Source organism: Python bivittatus, unplaced genomic scaffold (assembly GCF_059951505.1).
Source record: "Python bivittatus isolate LINGU-HERP-01145 unplaced genomic scaffold, Pbiv_v1 ctg000200_np1212, whole genome shotgun sequence".
Lineage (NCBI taxonomy): Eukaryota > Metazoa > Chordata > Lepidosauria > Squamata > Pythonidae > Python > Python bivittatus.
In genome coordinates, this window is record NW_028277040.1 from 13212868 (window position 1) to 13231225 (window position 18358).

General features: G+C 38.6%; 1 protein-coding gene across 2 annotated transcripts in view; it reads right to left on the reverse strand.

Annotated features, from left to right (window-relative positions):
* The window catches only part of MFSD6 (major facilitator superfamily domain containing 6), a 40220-nt gene that overhangs the window by 4739 nt on the left and 17123 nt on the right, over window positions 1-18358 (reverse strand). For both annotated transcript variants that reach the window (XM_088135707.1, XM_007425306.4), the window contains exons 3-6: window positions 9856-9953; window positions 3933-4094; window positions 2242-2340; window positions 422-699 (exon numbers count right to left, since the gene is read on the reverse strand). In XM_088135707.1, coding sequence (XP_087991833.1) covers window positions 422-699; window positions 2242-2340; window positions 3933-4094; window positions 9856-9953 — 637 coding nt within the window. The remainder of the gene's footprint in view (window positions 1-421; window positions 700-2241; window positions 2341-3932; window positions 4095-9855; window positions 9954-18358) is intronic.

The window sequence follows — 18358 nt, forward strand, 5'->3', positions numbered from 1 at the left end:
AGTAAGATTACAACACTGTCATTCATCTGCTTAGATCAGGCACAGAGAACCTCTAGATTGCTAGCTGCTCCTTTTTTCCAACCATGCTCTGAATCCTTTCCCAATTCTGAAGTTAAACAACAAATGAACCCTAAAGCTTTTTTTTCCAGTTAAATGACTTAATACTGAATCAGTCCAATGCAAGGCACAGGGGCTTACCCACATCTAGCTGCATTTTGCACAAGCAAAACCTATGTTACAATTTTTTTACCTCTATTGTTTTAACAACACAAATATTTAATACTTGGAAGAGAAAGAATATCAGGTACTAATACTGTAGTTTTAGGGAATTAGTTCTGTTTTAGAATCTGAAAGCCTTTAGTATCAGGCATGTACAACTTTTTGCCTGGAAATACCTTTCACACACCGAAGCTCTGGTTACCTGCAAAGGCTGGTTCTCGAGTGCCTGATTGGTTTTGGAGAGCTGAACCATCTCTTTTATCTGATAAAGAGCATAGGCTAAGGTAACCCAGGGTGAAGAACTAACACCCCAAGCAGGCTTGTGTACATCTTCTTGCTCCTCTTGGTGCTTGGTCTTCTTGGCGGGAAGCCTAGGCACAGGGCGAGGCATGATATCTTCAGTCTGTTGTACAAGATCAATTGTGGCAATGGGCACTGGACTTGAAGGCACTGGGATCCTTTCAGCCAGCATGGTCTTCTCTAAAATTTCAAACAATAGACAAGATGTTCAAGAGAACTCACCATCAAAGAGTTAAGTGCAGACACTTTTTTGAATCCAGCATTCCGATCCTAGGCTCTCTCTGGCAATAATAGGAACTATTATTGCCAGAGATTTTGATAGCAAGCTCCATTCCCTCAATTATGAAGTTGACACTCACTGACTGCTAGCTACTGTGCTAGCACTGGAGAAAAATCCTTATGCCAGTAGCACCTCACACCCAATATATATAAAATAGAAGGGGCAAGGGGTCTTCTCTCAATCCACTGCAAGATTGCTTTTTTTTTTTTACAAGAGGAAAAGCCTATAAAACAATTATCAATAATGTTCAACTTCCAATCTTATTTTCAAAGAGAATAGCACAGAGATGGCAAAATGAAGCCAACCTTTTAAACACCTCCTACCCAGTAGATCACCTAGTTCTCCTAGATGCAGTTCAGAGGAATACATCAAAACAGCCCTTTTATTTCAGTTACCCGAGTTCCTACAAAACCAATTTTTAAAACAGACATGAATTATTATATAAAGAGTTACAACAAATTCAATTATAGTGCCAGACTCATATTTAGCAAACTTTTTAGCTTATATGTGAGTCATCCCACATTTCTCCCCATTCTGCATCCCTCCGTACAGCCAGAAAAACTCCAGAGACAAACTCCAGATGGATCTGTATAATGAAAATTACAGATTTATGGGGTGAGGTCATGGACAAATTGCATCACTAGCAGATACCATTTTGTTAATGAATAGATGACATTGGATTTTATCCTGTGTTTCTTGGGATCTTTTTCCCGAAGACATCAATGTTATAGGTCCACATGCATGTCCTTCCCTTACTTTTCAATAAATGTGTATTATATGTAGAACACAATTTAGATTTACTCTTGCATTACTCTGACAAAGTGAAAAAAACTTCCCATACACCCAATATATAGGCATGTAACAGGACTGCAAAACTACAGACGCCCACTAGATGGCAACTAAGAATTAAAGTGTTCTGTATAGGCTTGCTGCCATTAGAGGCTATTTGGATTGTCGGAGCTCAGATGTGGTAAACAACTGTAATGGTATGTGGGAAAGACCTTGGGTGACAGGGTGAAGAGATGTTGCCAAGAGAAAGGTCAGGTAAGAGACAGCATAGCCCGCAGCTAAATAGTGGGTGGGGCAAAAGGCTCAGAAGACACCCTCCCTAGTTTCTCAGGCTGTAAAGGAGATGGGGCAGGGGCAGAGGATTGTACTTTCAGACTTGCAAGATTCTGTCAATGTAGCTTTACAATAAAGTAGAATTAGCTCATCTGGTTGTGATTCCTATCTGATTTACCCTGCGAGGCCGACAACAACACAACATGAATTAAGAATGAATCCAATCCAAAGTCAAAAAAAGTCATCGCTCAGGCTAATTGATTAGAAATGCCAGATAAAAAAAAGCAAGAAAAGACTTCAAGAATAATGCAATATAAAAATCACCCAAAGGAGAAAAACTGGTTAGGTGAGGTTGAACACCTAGGAAATAAGCAGTTTACCTTCTTTCTCATCATGAACTGCCACCCACTGAATCAAAGCAAAAAGCAAGAGGATGACAAGAAAAGCCATTCCTATCCCTCTGAATGTTGACGCTGCTCCTGTGGGGGAAAAAGCACATAGAATAGAGTCTGATTCAGTTGCATGAGAGCAATTGACAAAGCTAGGGATGTGTTTACTAAAGTAAGATGAGAACCAGTTTTGTGTAGTGGCTAAGACACCAGGCTAGAAACCAGGAGACCATGAGTTCTAGTCCTGCCTTAGACACAAAGCCAGGGAGTGACCTTGTGCCAGTCACTCTCTCTCAGCCCTGGGAAGAAGACAAGGGAAACCACTTCTGAAAAACCTTGGCAAGAATACTGCAGGGACTTGTCCAGGCAGTCGCCAGGAGTCAAGACTGACTCAAAGGCACCAAAAAACAAAACAAAACAAAACAAAACAACCCACCCCATTTAAATGGAACTTTCTGTCCAGCAAAGTATACAGGATAGCATTCATGAGACATAGCCTCAAGAAAGCAGCTCCACCAGGAAATGACTCTCGGCACCATTTTGTTTATTCTAGACAGAAGATGGATTTGTGTCATGAAACTTGAGATCACAGAGACAGGTGGAGTTGCATTTTAGTTGAACAGGCAAAGAAAGGTGCCATTTTTTAAAAAAAAACAGAGGAAGCTATCTTCATTTAAGAACACTTTTCACTAATAATTGCTAAATAGCTATGGCCTTACAATACACTGAGCAAATGACTATAGGTAATTACTATAAGTTTTATTTATGCTAGAATAGGAGAGGCTTTTGAATAGTTATTGTTCTTTAAGGACTCATTAAAGGTCTCAGATTTCATTAGAAATGTGCACACTTCTCTATTCCTGCTTATAACTGGAACTAAAATGAAAAGTGTAAGGGGAATAAGATGTTCCCAGTAGAATTCTGTATTTAAAAATCACTTTAATACTAAATGTTTGGTACTCATTGGGTATTATGCCTAGAATATTTTCCCATTTCCTTCTAACGAGACCACATAGGATCTAATGCAGACTCAGAAGAAAAGAGACTATAGTTTTGCTTCGTGATTTCTGAATCTGCAAGCTTTCAAAATTATGAATAATTCAGAATTGGGTAGAAGGTAGAGTTGGGTGATTTATAGTAAAGCAGCAAAGGTATCTGACTCTTCTAGTGCTGCTTAAAAGTTTGTGAACTTTTTTGAATTTTCAATATTTTTGCATAAATATGACCTAAACATGATCTGTTCTCCACCCAAGTCCTACAACTAAATAAAGAGAACCCAAAGGGAGCTTTGGGCTTTGGAAAGGCATTTCTAGCCACATGGATAAACTCTAGGTACAGTATTGGGCTAGAGGTAGAGCACTGGCATGATTCTACAAGGCCCTTTTTGCACTCATTCATAAATTCTATGGGTTTTTTTTTAATTTTGATTTTTTTTAAGAGTAAACTCACTGGACGGGATATATATTTGAGCAGTATCATGAGTGTGATGGGAGTTACAGCCCAAGACAACTAGAAACCATCTGGTTGAGGAAAGCCAAATCAGGAGGAGTCTGGAAGCACTTCTGATTTTTGGCTGCTATATGCTAACACAGTTCTTTAATGTCCACAATGGTTGAGGAAAAGGCTCTTAAAGCAATATTCCGAACAGTTGAAAGTTGTATAAATGGGTATGTTTTCCTTACCAAAATAATTGACCAACACGCCACCAATCATTGCTCCACATCCTCTGCCCAGGCCAAGGTGAAGACCCTGCAAGATCCCTTGTGCTGACGTTCTCAGTTCTGGAGGCACAGCAGCACTTAGATAGGAAATGCAAGCTGCCCAGATGGCTGCGTGAGTCACACCTACAAAGAACAGACACATGAGACCATGTATTCCAAAGATGATCTTTCTGCAGGAATGTTGGAGTTAAACAACAAATACTGTTCATGGCAAGAGTGTGTAGCCATTTTAGGGTGCAGATGCATTTTGAGCTGTGTATCCTCTTCAAGAGCTATAAAAGTGAATGAGGCTGGTGGTAAAGAGTGCCAAAACACATAAATACATATAGCACCTGTCACTTCCTTCATCAGGGTCATACCTAGGAATAGTAGGGAAACTGGGAAGAGTTTCCTTCATTTTCCCAGCAAACTTCCAATCATAGCCAAAGAAACAGTAGATCTTCCAGAACCCAGCTAATAACTCACCAGCTGAACAACAGGGAAAGTAAGCAAAGTAGGGGTGAGAAAGCAATAGTGAGCCTCATGTGGTCCATGAGTTGCCCCCATGTGAACAGTGGGGGCATGAAATATAGACAAAAGACTGTATGTTTTATCAGTATGCTACAAGACTAAGAACCTGGGCTGTACCTTTTGCCTTTGAACTACAGATGCACAAACTCAGCAAGATAAACCTTTACTTCCAGAATCTAAAAACCCCCCATGAAAACAAATTTGGCTGGTCAATCAATTTGCCTGGAATGACTCACATTTAAATAAAATAAAGCTTCTGTACTTTTGTTAGAGTATTGAATATATATATTTTTTAGTATGATGTATCTTGTAACTAATCTAGACATTTTCTTCTTTTGTAAAAACAAAACAAATTATTTCTTACATTAGAAGACAGCAAAAACAAATACATTTCAAAAAGTAACAAGCTCAAATGCCAATAGTATTGCTGAAAATCTGGTGTTACTGCAGTCTTTATTACGTATGATGCATACAGCTAGAAAGGAAACCACAGTCATTTTAAATGTAAACTATCCACTAACTTTGGACAAGAGGATTCTTCAAAGAATTCCTAATGTTACTAATAAAATAATACCGTATAGCTATTCCATCTTTCACTCCTTAGCATACACACATTTGGGCTATGCATTCTTCAAAGATTTTTGGAAAAGTCTCTTTAGAATGCTTGTGAGTGCAAATGTAGCCCCTTTTTAAAGCAACTGTGTCTTTTTTCAGCTTCTGTGTGACCCTGACAAATAAAAGTGGCTGCTTTAAGGAGGCAACTCTTTAAAGCAACCATATTTTTATAATGACTCCTTAAAGCATATTGAAACCTGAAAAATAGAGGTTTCTTTAAAAATGTGCTATTCCTTATCAGATTTGAAGCATCACTTTCTGAATCATCTCTGAAGCATGCCCAGCCCTAGAAAACATCATCTTCTGGAAAAGCCTTTATAAAATTCCATTATACGAGAAGGATTGACTAAATGATAAAAATTTCATCTGAAAGCACTCCAAGTTTCACATTCATCTTTAGATCAGGATGAAGGGAACTATACTGCAAGCACCAGGCTAAAATCCAGGAGACTGTGAATTCTAGTCCCACCTCAGGCATGAAAGCCAGCTGGGTGACTTTGGGCCAGTCACTCTCTCTCAGCCCAACTCACCTCACAGGGTTCTTGTTGTGAGCAAAATAGTATTATTCAGAGTATTAGGTATGTTCGCTGCCTTGAGATACCAGTTAAAATTGTACACTCTTGAATCCTCAGATAAAGCTTTAGCTGATTCATCTACTGTACTATTAAAGCTTGTCATCCAGTCTGAAACCATATTTTAAGAGTATCATTATAACTATATACTGTATGAATTTAAACCTTACCCATCAGTTTTAATGGTTGTATATCACTTTGTATGTCATTTTAATTAGAATGTATTATGATTTTGCATCTATAAAATGCAAACAAAAGACCAAAGAAGTGCAAAAAATACTTGAAATATGCTTTTTAATAGAATTCTAACCTTTTCATTATGTATTATACAAGTAATCTCAGAAATGCATCTGGGCTATTGCTTTAAAACAAACATTAACAAAAACATGATTCACTGAATGAAACTTGTTCTTACTAATCATGCCTTTATATTTCGTCTTGCATAGATTTGGCAGTTTCAGACACCATCTTCCCCACCCTAAAATCTGGCAGAGGCTCAAGATAAATTATTGCTACATCCCCTGGTTGATACAGTCCAATTATTGGACTTCAGCTGCCATTTCTAATGCAGAATTATCATTATTAATAACCTCAAGGTTGATGATGGAGGTTAGGTGAGATCAAGAGAAGATGAGCCCACTGAACAATTAGTTGCTTTGGCTAAACAGATTAAACAGTAAATTCCCACATTTCTAGCTGGGAGAAGTGGAACAAGAGGAATATGTGATTTTTTACATGAAAACCACCTGCAGAGAATAGACTACAAAGTTATAAAACTTCAGGGGTATTCACAAATCACAGGGATCGCATAATCTGAATTTTGGGTGTATTAAATTTTATAGTCTTATGATCTCTGGGAAACAGAATTAACCTGGAAATAAAGGGAGGAAATTATGAAAAGAAACTGCTGGGTCTTAGACAGCAAATAAACTCATTCCACAAATATAAGAAAAGCAAAGTCCCACTGATTTGGAAAGTAGCTGAAATATGTGCTACATGAATATAAAAATAAGCAGCAACTAGCCACTTAAGTAGTTACTATTTAAGAGTTGAGGAACAATATTGGAGCCATATGCTTATTCTCAAAACTTTCATACGTTCCATTTAAAAGAATGTGTGCCAACCCTAGAAGATTATTACATCAAATTCATTCAGATTGTAATTCCTATTCTTATGTTTCTATTATTAAAGTAACAGCACTAACTGAAGGCTCTCAATGCTAATTAACAAGGAGAAACTTAGACTTTGATGCTTTAATATTACATAACAGAGTATGAGTTTCGCTCTGATAAATTTTACACTGATGCTGTAGTATTACACATTCAAGATAGTGTTACATCATTTAGAACAGGGAGGGCTACTTACAGCCATCACCCCTTTTTGTTGCCCCCAGAGTCCCCCATAACTGCATTGCCAAATTCTAATTTTCCACCATTTCAGGCAAGAAAATCTTAGAAATAGGAGTTCAACTCTAAAATGGGATTTTCACTGTTCAACAAAGAACTCACAAAAAGAACAATATGTTCTACCTGGGGCTGCCCTTGAAGATCACTCAGAACATACAGCTGGTCCAGAATGTGGCAGCATGGGTAGTGATGGGTTACACTGGTTGCCAGTTGACCTCTGGGTGCAATTCAAGGTGCTGGTTGTTACCTTCATGGCTTTAGGCCTGGTTATCTGCAGGACCCCCATCTCCAATAGTTTCTACCCACCCAGTGGGCAGAGTGGGTACATTTCAGATCCCTTCAATGAAAAAATATCATCTAATGGGACCTGGAAGGCCTGCTTTCTCTGTCACAGCGTCTGCCCTCTCGAACAGCATCCCCACAGAGATCTATAAGGTTCTCACCCTAATGTTCCAAAAATCTTTGAATCTTTGAAAAGTTAGCTTTGCTCCTAGAGCTGTGGGTAAGGTGTTGTCCAATCTTTCAGTTTTTATTTGGTGTGTTGTATGTGTTTCTTCCAGACATGCATGATAATTTTTCTTTTATAGTTCTTTATTTTTAAAGTATAAGCCAGCCAGGGCCATTTGGAGTCAGGGCAGCTTCTAAATTTAATTTAATTTAATATAATATAACATAATAATAAAATAAAATAAAAAAATAAAAATAAAAATAAAAATAAAAATAAAAAAATAATGGTGTTTGGTCTTTTCCTGAGCTTTTTCCTGCCTTGTCATCTCTTCCATAAGTACTTCTACCAACATATAATTAAAACATTCACTGAAGTACACTTTATGCCCAACTCTTGAGAATTAATCTAGATAAATAAAGGTTTGCTTATTTGATTTTAGGCCCACATCTACTCAGCCAAAAATCTATTTCTATTTTAAAATGAATGTTAACCGATTATGGTGCTATTCACATCTTACTGAAATCAGAGGGAAAGCTATTAACAAAATTTGTGCTGAAAGCTGATATTACAATGAATACTGTATAAGTTTTAGCCTTTAAGGTAACCCAAGATTTGCTGTAGCTGATAGATTGTAAGTCTACTTCTCTAATTTTGTTATATAAAATATATATATTCACAGTTCTGGTTCTAGATTCCAGGCAAGATGGCTGGATAGCTGGGGAGGCAGAGAAGAACAAAATGAAAGGGAGAAGCAATAAGAAGTGATACAACATGAAGAAAGCAGATCTGCAGGAATTGAAAGAGCAGTACTTCTCAAAGAAATACATACTTTTTTGCATACTCATACTCAACAACTATTTTAGGAAACACCATCATCCAGAAGATAATTATCTTTGTGGGTATCTTCTCCATTCATTTAGCCCTGACTTCAGTGTTTGCTATATTCCCCCACTCCTCACCCAGCTAAGGATGTATATGTATACCTCTCTTAGGTAATATTCTTTGCAGCAACTGAAGTGGAGTGCAGTCCATAAACCTGTACTGTACTATACATCTTTATCTTTTTGTAGCAACACACTAACAGAGCTACATCTTCAGAAAGCATTAAATGTATTCTAGGCCCCAAAACAACAGAAGCCCAAGAAATTCAAAGTCAACAACAGAAGCCCAAGGAATTCAAAGTCAACAAAGACTAACAGTTTTAATGAATTCTGTTAACATACATGCAAAAGCCTCTCTCAGCTATACCACTTGCTAATACTACAAATATTAAATAGTACTACAAATAGTATTATGAATATTGGAGAACCAGTTTGGTGTAATGGTTAAGGTGCTGGACAAGAAGCTGAGACTTGAGTTCTAGTCTTCTGTTAGCCACAAAAAGTCACTTTCACTCTCAGCCCAAACCACCTCATAGCATTGCTGTTGTGGGGAAATAAGAGGTGGGAGCATTATGTATGCTGCCTTGAGTTGTACAAATAAAGCCAGGATATAAATCTGATTATAAATAAATAAAAATATTCTATTCAGGCTGAAAAGAATGTTATCCTAAGTCAGGGAAGAAATTAAATGTAGTTTAAGTTTCATGGGTGAAAATGCCTTATGATCTTAAAAGCACTAGTATTCTAACCTCCTATTATATAGGCCGATCTGCCATTCTGTCTTTCTTTTGCAGGCCTAAATTTGCCTCAGCTTGCAACAATTCCCTCTTGGATGTGGAGGTTTCTAGTTCCACTGCCTCCCTTCTCATCAGATGGCATTAATCCACAGGCTGCAGGACACATCTCATCAAGTCTTGCCTAGGTCTCAGAATCTCCACCTCTGCCCTCCCCCAAACCCAATACCAGCTATTTGGTCTTTAACTTTCACCTCAATCACAGAAAGTGACTGATATTAACAAACACAGAACAAAACTGGTTCTGCCTGAATGTGTAGTTAGTTTTAAAAAAACACTTCCCTTTCAATTACCTATAATAGGATATTAATAGGTTTAAGAGATTAATGCCTTGTAGGTACAACCCTGCTAGCAACTAAGCCTTATCTGTTGCAAGTTTCATCAGAAGTCTCTTGTTGAGTTAAAGGGTGTGTGTCTCACCATGTTGTTTGCTTAAATCACATGGTAGAATATTATGTCAACAGTAGAAACCACTTCCTGTCATTTACTTCTTTTTTCCACCTGCCATAATAAAATTGTATAAAAAGAAAAGGATTCCTTTGGATTAGTTTCTGACAAAAGCTGAAGTCAGGGAAGACTTGTGTTTAACTATGGCTCAGCAGGTAATACAAGTAGGAATCTGGATCGTACAGTTCACAGTAGCACCCTGTTTTCTTACCCTGAAGGACTTCCATAGGCAGAACAGTCCAAGCATTTTCTAGATAGGAGATGTAAATATAACGAGCTGTATTGCAGGCAAGACCGATATACAGCACTCTGCAAATAAATGAGAAGAGAGATCGCTGATTACTTTAACATTTGACATGCTTTGATAAACTTACCAACAAACTATCTATTTTTCTTTCAACCTGACCTACTCCAGTTTCACAAAGATGAAGATTTTAGAAATAGCCAGGACTGGGCACCAGGTTGTTCACAAACCCTCTCCAGATGGAGAGGGAAAATGCACAGTGATAGTGGTAGGCAAACTGATCAAATTTGAAACATTTTGCTCATCTCTACTCAACAGATAGAGCCATTTTGGTGTCGTGGTTAAGGGATCAGGCTAGAAACCGGGAGACTGTGAGCTGTACTCCGGCCTTAGACACAAAGCCAGCTGGGTGACCTTGGGCCAGTCTCTCTCTCTCAGCCCTAGGAAGAAAAAGGCAAGGGTGAAACACTTCTGAAATCTTGCCAGGAAAACTGCAGGGACTTGTCCAGGCAGTCGCCAGGAGTCAAAAACTGACTCAAAGGCACGTGCATGCACATGCACACACACACACACACACACACACACTCAGCAGATACAGAAGAGTTGTTTGTTGATGGGGAAAATGGAGAAGTAGGGTGGTGTAGCAAGGAATGACACAGTGAAAAATGACACTTTGCAGCATTTCCTTGCAGAATTCCATCTATCTATTCAATCCATTTTCAGTGAAGGTGTTATACACAATAGCAGTTGCCTGTTTCTTTTACAGCATTTTATCACATCTTCCTTGATTGTATATTAGTATGTTATTTGATACATTTATTTATAAGCTGATTGCTTTAAATATTTATTGGTACTGAAGTTTTAAGATAGCTTTCCTATTGTCCATTCTGAGTTCTGTTGCAGAGAAACCAATGGGATTTAAAAAAAAAAAAAGAATAAATATAAATTGTATGCTATACAGTATTTACTGAATCTCAAGTATCAGGTACAAACACAATGGGAAGAATATTCAACAAATTACCAAAAATGTTTTCTGGCTTATACCCAATGTAAAACTATATGAAGTAAATAATAAAAACATGTATAAATGTAACTGGCAAAAAAGAGGATATTTATTGTAAATATGTCTTGCCTTTATCAGAATAGTCTGTCTTTTGAGGTTAAGCATTCTAAACACATGATATTGGAAACAAATACATTTCAACATTAACAGAGCCCATATGGATTCACTGATATTTAATGTCTTCTTGAATGTCTGAATTCTGAAATATGCTCATAATTGTAAATATTTATTTTGCCAAAACTGCATATGCCTTTAATTTACACTTCATTAGGTAACACTTCCTTCAAACCAATTGCTCTTCATTAGGACTGTGCAACATTTGCTTTATTTGGAAACAAAACATTCTAGAGAAGTTTGAAATGTATTATTTCTCTGGTTCATGCTGAATCTCCTTTGGACTAGCCTGTACCATGAGCAGTTTGACCATTTCAGGAAGTAAATTCTGCAAAGTGGTTGTTTGGGGCAGGATTGACCTTTCTTTACAGTCTCCTTCAGTATGTTGAGACTGACAGATAAGATTGAATATGATATATTCAAGAAACCTACAAATCACTATGCATACCTACATTCTTCTGGTTTCCACCCAGAGCACACCACCAGATCTATTGGCTATAGCCAGGCTCTATGCTACAACTGCATTTGTTTTGACCCATTTGACAGAGATGCTCAGTTGATGGAATTAAACCACACATTTAGGAGACTATCCACCCAACGAGATCAACAGACAAATCAAAAGAGAAAAATCAATTCCCAGGAAGCACCTAATAAAAGACAGACCACAAAGACAATAGAATACCACTAGTGTCACCTTCAGCTAGTATTCACTTTCAGCTCACAGCTCAAACCATGCAAACACATAATTAATTATCTACAATCCATTGCACTTTATCAAGCACTGAGCGGCAAACCCATACTTGCAAACAAATAACCACCCAACCTGAAGCAGATTCTCACAAGCAACAAGAAACAACAATGATGCTAATGTGAGAACCAGACCCTGCAACAAACCCAGATGTTTACTTTGCCCCTGCATTTACATCAACAGCATAATCACAAGTCCCAACAACTTCACACATAAGATTAGAGATACTTTCACATGCTCTTCCTCCAATGTGATATATCATCCTCTGGCAGCAATGCTCCTCGGGCTCTACATTGGACAATTAGGTCAGGTTAACGGACCCAAGTCTGACATTAGGACTCAAAACAAGGACAAAGTAATATCAGGGCATTTTAACCTCCCAAGACACTCCATTATAGATCTCAAAGTAGCTGTTCTGGAACAAAAAAAAAAATCACCAGCACAATAAAGTGAGAAACTGCTAAAGTCACATACAAATCAAAAGGTTTCAGACCATCTCGAAAGGTCTCAGCAAACATAATGAGTTTTTAATACAACTGTTAACTGATGCTTGTAATCTGTCTCATTGGTAACCTGCACCTGCATAACCATCTTGTCTTTCTCCCCTTTTTCCCCTCCATCTCATGCCAGTTTAGATCCTACATCAGTTTAACCACTCCATGCATCTGAAAAGTGGGCTGCAGCCCATGAAAGCTTATGCCTTTTAATAAAATCTGTTAGACTCAAAAGGTGCTACCAGATTCCTTCTGATTTTTGACTCCATACACTAACATAGCTCTCTTCCTACAATGATCAACAACTAGTTTTGAAGAAAAATAGAAAGGATTAACTTAAAAAAAAAGTAAAGGATTTTGATAAAGCAGGTGGAGGATCATCTTAAGGATGAAAGTACTACCACTGTGACAGTCAGAAATAAATTAAATGGGTTCAGCAGGAGCTGTGTAGTATATAACATGTGTAAGAAGTAAAAATCCCATAAAACAATGGGACTGAGTTTGGAATATAACACGTGTGAATCACAGAACCACAATGAAGAACTCTGTGATTAAACTAATAAACTTAAAACAGTTAAAAAAGGATTATGTTGTCTAATGTGCCATAGTTCCATTACTGTGAGAAAGAGAAACAATTCTTCACTCTTCTCACACTACAACACCATTCCAAATTCTTCTAATGTTCTATTCCGTCATACTCCTGGGTTGCTCAGCCACAAAAATCCAGAAAAAAGCCTTCCAAATAAGTCATTCATGCACAAGAAAGAGAATTAAGCCTATTATTACTATTATTTATCATTTTCCCTGGAGTAGCTCCAAGAGTGTCCAGGTGGGGGTAAAAAAAATCATGACCATGTGATCAAAATGCCACCCTTTTTATGTGTGTCACATATGGACATTGATTATATTAGTGTTTATGGTTCCTCAACACAAGAATATTTGCTTTCATTTATTTTTACCCTGCCTTAATCCTAAAAGACCGTAGGCAATGCACAAAGAGCAATAGCTAACAGCTGCAATAAATACAAAGAACATAATAATATCAACATCTTATTACATTTATAAGATTATAAATTAATCATAACTTATATTAAACAATTATACATCCAAACATCTGGTTCTATCATTCCCACTATCAGGACTAAAAGACCATCTAGAACAGCCAATTTTTCACTAGCTTCTGGAAGGCCATAGGAGTGGAAGCCATACTTGGCTTCTTCCAATTTCCACTTGGTTCTCATCCAATCTGGGGAACCTGGAGGCAGGGGGCACCCTCCTCTACCATCAAGGAGGGCCCTTTTCACCAGCTCCCTGCCTCTCATTCAAGGCACCAGAGGCCTTCTCCTCTTCCTCTTCTGCAGCTTCTTCTCACTGCTTCCCATCAATTCATAATTCCATATAATTCTCCCTGGTTAATTCCACATAACTCACAACTTAGCAACCACATTCAATTTGGTATAACACTAGGCTTTTCTACCTTGCTTTGCCATATACAGTTCACTTTGATCTTTTATCCTCTCATTCTCCTCTAATATTTGTTTTCAAGGCTTTTTTTTTTTTAAATTCTACCTCCTCCTCCTCCTTCTGACTATATTATTGCTAAAAGGAGGTGGAGGAGCTCAATTATAGCATCAAAGACATGGCCAGATGCTGATTGTAGAACAGATCATGAACTGCTCATGTGCATGCTCCAAGCTAAGTAAGAAGAAAGCCAATTTCCACAATATGAGCTTGAACATATACCCACATTTTCAAGAAGAACAGCAGGAATCGCTTTGAAGTCCTGAACCTTACTGCTGGAGAACCAGAGGAACTATGGAATGAACTTAAGGAAGTCATTAAGGCTGAATGCAAAGAGAGACTGTCAAAAATGAAAAAAGAGAAGAAAGCAAACTGAATGTCAGAGCAAACCATGGAAATTTGCAAGAACAGAAGAGAAGCCAAAGCCAAGAAAGACAAAAGTCTCAGAAAAGAACTTAACAAAGAGTTTCAGAGAGCTGTTGGAAGAGACAAGAAGCAATATTACAACAACATCTGTAAAGACACTGAAGAAACAGCTATGGAAAAACAAGAAAATTATTTCAAAAGATCTCTTAATTGAGAAGGAGGTTCCAACCTTGAATTGGTATGCTAAAGGACATCAATGGACAGGTAGAAACTGATTCAAAGGAGATCAAAGGAAGATGGAAGGAGTATATTGAAACACTGTACAGTAGAGATATCAACATTCAAGATACCTTAGAAGATATTCCCTACTTACAAGAACCTCTATTACTATAAGATGAAGTTAGATCAGCACTCTGGTCATTACCAAGTTGGAAGGCTATAGGAACTGACAGAATACCCACTGAAATATGGCAAGTAATGGAAGAAGAATCAGTCAAGGTTCTAACCAAGCTATGCCAGCAGATCTAGAGAACGACACAGTGGCCAACAGATCGGAAGAGGTCAATCTACATTCCAATACCCCAAAAAAGGAGACTTAACAGAGTGTGCAAATTATCATACAGTAACCTTAATTTCACATGCTAGCAAAATAATGTATCATCCAACACAGATTAGAGTCCTATATGGGAAAAGAGATGCCATATGTTCAAGCTGGCTTTAGAAAAGACCGAGGAACATGAGACATTATTGCTGATGCACACTGGATAATTGAGAAAGCCAAAAAATACCAAAAAGAAGTCAGTATGTGTTTCATCGATTATAGAAAGGCCTTTGACTGTGTCGATCACATCAAGATGTGGAAGATGCTCAGAAAAATGGGAATCCCAGAGCATCTCATTGTCCTCCTGAGAAACGTACAGGTAAGGAAGCCACAATACAGGCAGAACATGGTGAAACAGACTACCCCAAGGTTGACAAAGGAGTGTGACAAGGCTGTATACTCTTCCCTTATTTATTCAACTTACATGCTGATAGGTAATAAGGGAAGCTGGATTAGAAGAAGATGAGGGTGGTTTTAAAAATGGAGGAAGAAACATCAATAACCTGCACTATGCTGATGACACTACCCTGATAGCCAAAAATGTAAAGAATCTGCAAGCCCTGGTGCTAAAAGTCAAAGAGCACAGGGAAAAAGTGAGTAAAATTAAATATAAAGAAGAGCAAACTAATCACAACAGGCAGAACCACCAGCCTTAGAACTGGCAATGAAGATATCAAAGTGGTGGATAGCTTCTGCCTTTGCTGTAACCATCAACAGCACAGTAACAAGCAGCCTAGAAACTTGGTAGACTGGCACTTGGTAGAGCAGCCATGAAGGCCTTGGAAAAGATATTCATATGCCATCATGTGTCTATACCTACAAAGTTCAGAATCGTGCAAGTAACGTATTCCCTGTGACACTCTATGGAAGTGAAATTGGACCTTGAAGAAGCAGGATAGAAAGAGTATTGACGCCTTTGAACTTTGGTGTTGGAGAACACTTGAGAATACTGTGGACAGCCAAGAAAACAAACCGATGGATCATTGAACAAATCAACCCAGAGTTCTCACTCGAGGCACAAATGGCCAGGCTCAAATGATCCTACCTTGGACAAGATTTAGCTCTCTGGAAAAGGCCCTAATGCTGGGAAAGGTGGAAGGAAAGAAAAGGGTGACCAGCAGTAAGGTGGATGGATTCAGTTACAGTAATGATGAGTGCACCGTTGGGAGACCTGAAAGAACAGGTTAGGGATAGACTGTCATGGCGAAAATCTATCTGTGGTCACTAGGAGTCGAAAACCAATTGACGACACACAATCAACCAACCTCCTCCTCCTCCTTTTCCCTCCCTCCCTCCCTCCCTCCCTCCCTAATTGACTGTTTTGGTTTTCCACTGTCATCTATGCTGCTCCTCCACCCACTCTCCAGCATGGTCGCATAGGTTTCCACACTGGTCAAGGGATGGAATTCAAGCAAGGGATTCAGATGATGATGCATGTAACTTCCATGCCTGCCCTTGGGCACAATACTAGCATCAATGGTATCCTGGACCACCAGAGTTTGGACTTATTTGTTCCTCCAGGCTGGTTTCTCATTCTCAACACTCCCCAATGGAACACAAGCTTTAGTTGTCTTCCATGGTCTCCAGGCCTTTTGCTGTTGCTGAGCCTGCCAGTTAATTCCTTCTTTTTCAGGATGTTCCAAACTGTTGTATTGCCCGCTCCCAATATTTCTGCTATCTGATGGGTCTATTTTGTTTTCTCAGCCTAATGACGGCCTCCTTCACTCGCACGGATACCTCTTTGGACCTCATGTTGAGAGTTCCAGTGAACAGCTACCAAATGCAAATGTAACACTCAGAACCACCTCCAGGCCTTTTATCTGTTTGATGGGTCCTGGGGTACCCAGGAAACAGGCCACATCTGGCCATGCAGCTGCTTGTCAGCCATTCATTCCATTACTTATAAGCGACCAACAATGGGGGTATGTGTATGCCACTGGCTGTACTTCCTGAAAGCTTAGTGCCCCACTTTTGTCAAACCCCTTGAATTACAACTGAAAGTCCTGACTTCGCTGGCATCTGGGTGTGTTTCCTTTCAACTTCAATGTGGTGGTGTACAGAGGCCAAATGCCAAAACAGTTATCTTTGTTCTAATATTTCTGGTCCTGACTATAAATCAAGTGATGAAAGGAATAAGGTCACACATATCTTTCTATAAAAAAATGAAACTGCCATGGAGCATTTGGAATCTAGAGCAGAGGTAAACTAATTTTATGGACTTACAATATTTTGCATCAAAAATCAGAAAATATTACATAACCCTCTACATTGGTGGCTTCCCAACAATGATAGATTTTCAAGCTCTATTTGCAAGAAATGAAAGCTTACCACCGATTTTTCCAGCTCTCTCTTTTGAAATGCACTCAGTTATTTTACAGCTGCAAAGCAAGGTGCTATTAATCAGATGTGACATTTCTTCACCATCACAACACTGCACCAGGCAAAGTCACAGCTGCTAAACATTAACTCATGGAAGCTAGTGAAAGACCATCTTTCCATGTCATATAACCATAGTGGAAGCTATTACTCAAGCACTGAAGAAGAATCAATTGTGCCAATGAGAGCTAAATTTCACAGCATAGTCTTAAACATTTCTAATCCCACTGAAATAAACTAAATCCATTTCAGTGGTGTTTCTTCTCAAGTAGTAGATAAGAATTGCAGCTTTGTCCTTAAATAATCCAACTGATCTATTCATGGTCTTGCTTTAACTTTTCCCAGCCAGGTGTCCTCTAAATGTTTTGGGGCTACAATGTACAGAATCCCCAGCCAGATTGGCCTGGAGGTGGGATACATCAGTTTCAGGTCAATGGTCTTTCCTGATGGGTAGTTGTACGTTTTTCTTGTCTGATTACTAGAGGTCTGGGGTGAGCTAAAAGGCAAAAACCTCCCCCTGGAGAGAGAAATAAAAATCCACCTCTGTTTCTCTGAAGACTGACATTATTACATCACTGTAATCCTCCCCTACTATGGATCAACACATACTGTACATTAATCTTACTTTCTATACAAAACTTTCTCCAGCAGTGCTCAGTTTATGTCATCCAGTACCTGTTCCCCCCACCTCCCCACAACCTCTCTATTTTCAGATGTTTTCTTACAGTAGTTTCAAATATACATATTTACAGTTATCATTAAGGCTGTCTGAGACCAAATGTTATTGGGATAGGAGAGAAATGAAAAAAGAAACAATTCAATTTTGATTTGAAGCAGTTTGTGGTGTTGGGCCTGATCCAGCCCCTGAAAGAAGCCTGTTTCAACTGGAACACCGTTAACTGCCTCCAGCTCAGGGGATTAACTTCTAGAAAACTGCTAGATCACTCCCTGAACAGCCAGATCAGCATGATCAGGAGAAGAAATGGAACACCCATAGGTGGTGGACTAGAAACTAGGTGACCATGAGACTTAGTCCTCCCTCAAGCATAGAAGCTTATCTTTCTCTCTCTCAGCCCAACCCACCTCACAGGGTTGTTGTAGTGTGAAAAAGAGGAGGAGGGACATTATGCACATTGCCTTTGAGTTACACAAAATGAAGGTGGTACATACATCTAATCAACGAGTCA